Genomic DNA, 2,500 nt, shown 5'->3' on the forward strand with positions numbered 1-2,500 from the left:
AGACTTGAACAACACAGAGTATGAGGTGAAACTGGGTGTGCACGTGTGTTGTGTGCATGCACATGTGTGTGTATGTGTAATGCCATATGGAGCTACATTCAGCAGAGTTTCACAAAAGTAATTTATAATAATTTATTATAAAAAAAAGGTCGGTTGATGTGAGGTGTTCAGTGTGTGTGAGCTGAAGCAGGTCTGTAGATGTGAGGTGTTCAGTGTGTGTGAGCTGAAGCAGATCTGTTGATGTGAAGTGTTTGGTGTGTGTGAGCTGAAGCAGATCTGTTGATGTGAAGTGTTTGGTGTGTGTGAGCTGAAGCAGATCTGTTGATGTGAAGTGTTTGGTGTGTGTGAGCTGAAGCAGATCTGTTGATGTGAAGTGTTTGGGGTGTGTGAGCTGAAGCAGATCTGTTGATGTGAAGTGTTTGGTGTGTGTGAGCTGAAGCAGATCTGTTGATGTGAAGTGTTTGGGGTGTGTGAGCTGAAGCAGATCTGTTGATGTGAGGTGTTTGGTGTGTGTGAGCTGAAGCAGATCTGTTGATGTGAAGTGTTTGGGGTGTGTGAGCTGAAGCAGATCTGTTGATGTGAGGTGTTTGGTGTGTGTGAGCTGAAGCAGATCTGTTGATGTGAAGTGTTTGGTGTGTGTGAGCTGAAGCAGATCTGTTGATGTGAAGTGTTTGGTGTGTGTGAGCTGAAGCAGATCTGTTGATGTGAAGTGTTTGGGGTGTGTGAGCTGAAGCAGATCTGTTGATGTGAAGTGTTTGGTGTGTGTGAGCTGAAGCAGATCTGTTGATGTGAAGTGTTTGGGGTGTGTGAGCTGAAGCAGATCTGTTGATGTGAGGTGTTTGGTGTGTGTGAGCTGAAGCAGATCTGTTGATGTGAAGTGTTTGGGGTGTGTGAGCTGAAGCAGATCTGTTGATGTGAGGTGTTTGGTGTGTGTGAGCTGAAGCAGATCTGTTGATGTGAAGTGTTTGGGGTGTGTGAGCTGAAGCAGATCTGTTGATGTGAAGTGTTTGGGGTGTGTGAGCTGAAGCAGATCTGTTGATGTGAAGTGTTTGGTGTGTGTGAGCTGAAGCAGATCTGTTGATGTGAAGTGTTTGGGGTGTGTGAGCTGAAGCAGATCTGTTGATGTGAGGTGTTTGGTGTGTGTGAGCTGAAGCAGATCTGTTGATGTGAAGTGTTTGGGGTGTGTGAGCTGAAGCAGATCTGTTGATGTGAAGTGTTTGGGGTGTGTGAGCTGAAGCAGATCTGTTGATGTGAAGTGTTTGGTGTGTGTGAGCTGAAGCAGATCTGTTGATGTGAGGTGTTTGGTGTGTGTGAGCTGAAGCAGATCTGTTGATGTGAGGTGTCCTCTCCTGTCTCAGATGGTGGAATATGATGATTTTAACAATGAAACAGAGCACATCGTGCAGGAGTATGAGGAGTACGAAACATATGAAGAGTATGACAATCGTTATGGTCCTGCGACAAGAAATGGAGAGGACTTTTGGAATGGACAGGTAGAGGAAGAAGTATTTTTCAGATCTCTCTTTCTCACTTCCCCTCACTTCTCACATCTCTCTTTCTCGCTATCTCTCATTCTGTTTGTCTTTATGCCTTTTTTCTTGCTCTCTTCTACTCCATTATCTATCTATCTATCTATCTATCTATCTATCTATCTATCTATCTATCTATCTATCTATCTATCTATCTATCTATCTATCTATCTATCTCTGATGTTCCTCACAATATATTTTAAAAATGTGAATGAGTGATAAAACAGTAAATGAAAACTACAGAACACTCCTCTGCAGTGTGTGCAGCTGGTCACAGTAGTGGGTTCATTTGCATATTGCCATCGTTTGTGATATTCCTGTTGCTTGGCAAATATTTTGATAACAGTTAACAATCAATACATTGTGTAGCCCTATATCTATCTCTGTGTCCATTTGTCCATCTGTCACCTGAGGGTGACAGCTGTATGTGGTTTCTGTGCTGTGGGTTGACAGGCGCAACCTGAGAAAGGTCAGAAGGGAGAACCCGCAGTTTTAGGGCAGGTGAGCAATATGACGCACAGACTGTGAAGACCAAACACCACCCATCATCTGACTGTAAAGACTAAACAACAATGTTCATACCAAACATGACATTCATAACCTTCATACCACACAAAAATCTTCATACCAAACCTTAAAATGCTTTAGCATCCCAAAGCTATATCAAGTCATTCTGCGTAATATATGTTTGTCTAAACAATTATTATAAGAAGGGAAATGTTTGTATCTCCTGTTATACAGGGCACACTGATCGAAGGACCCCATGGTTTACCAGGCCCTGAGGTAGTGTGTGTTGTTTCAGCATGTGTGCGTTTGTGTGTTCATGTATGTGTCTCAGGTGTTTCTCAGTATACATGTCTCAACATGTGTGCTGGTGTGTATGTGAGTTTTATGTGTGTAGCACAATAGTGTGTTTTATTTTCTCCATGCAGGGCCCTCCTGGGGAGCCTGGACCAATGGGACCCCCAGGA

The 2,500-nt window shown here is 43.3% G+C and overlaps 1 protein-coding gene across 1 annotated transcript in view; it reads left to right on the forward strand.

Moving 5' to 3' along the window:
- The window catches only part of col5a3b (collagen, type V, alpha 3b), a 57,297-nt gene that overhangs the window by 21,468 nt on the left and 33,329 nt on the right, over positions 1-2,500 (forward strand). The window contains exons 6-10 of the mRNA XM_081701323.1: positions 1-25; positions 1,359-1,493; positions 1,983-2,030; positions 2,271-2,312; positions 2,462-2,500. The exon at positions 1-25 is cut by the window's left edge and continues 95 nt beyond it; the exon at positions 2,462-2,500 is cut by the window's right edge and continues 24 nt beyond it. Of these exons, the coding sequence (XP_081557449.1) occupies positions 1-25; positions 1,359-1,493; positions 1,983-2,030; positions 2,271-2,312; positions 2,462-2,500 (289 nt within the window). The remainder of the gene's footprint in view (positions 26-1,358; positions 1,494-1,982; positions 2,031-2,270; positions 2,313-2,461) is intronic.

This window comes from Electrophorus electricus, chromosome 18 (genome assembly GCF_041902795.1).
Source record: "Electrophorus electricus isolate QZ-2024a chromosome 18, ASM4190279v1, whole genome shotgun sequence".
Classification (NCBI taxonomy): Eukaryota; Metazoa; Chordata; class Actinopteri; order Gymnotiformes; family Gymnotidae; genus Electrophorus; species Electrophorus electricus.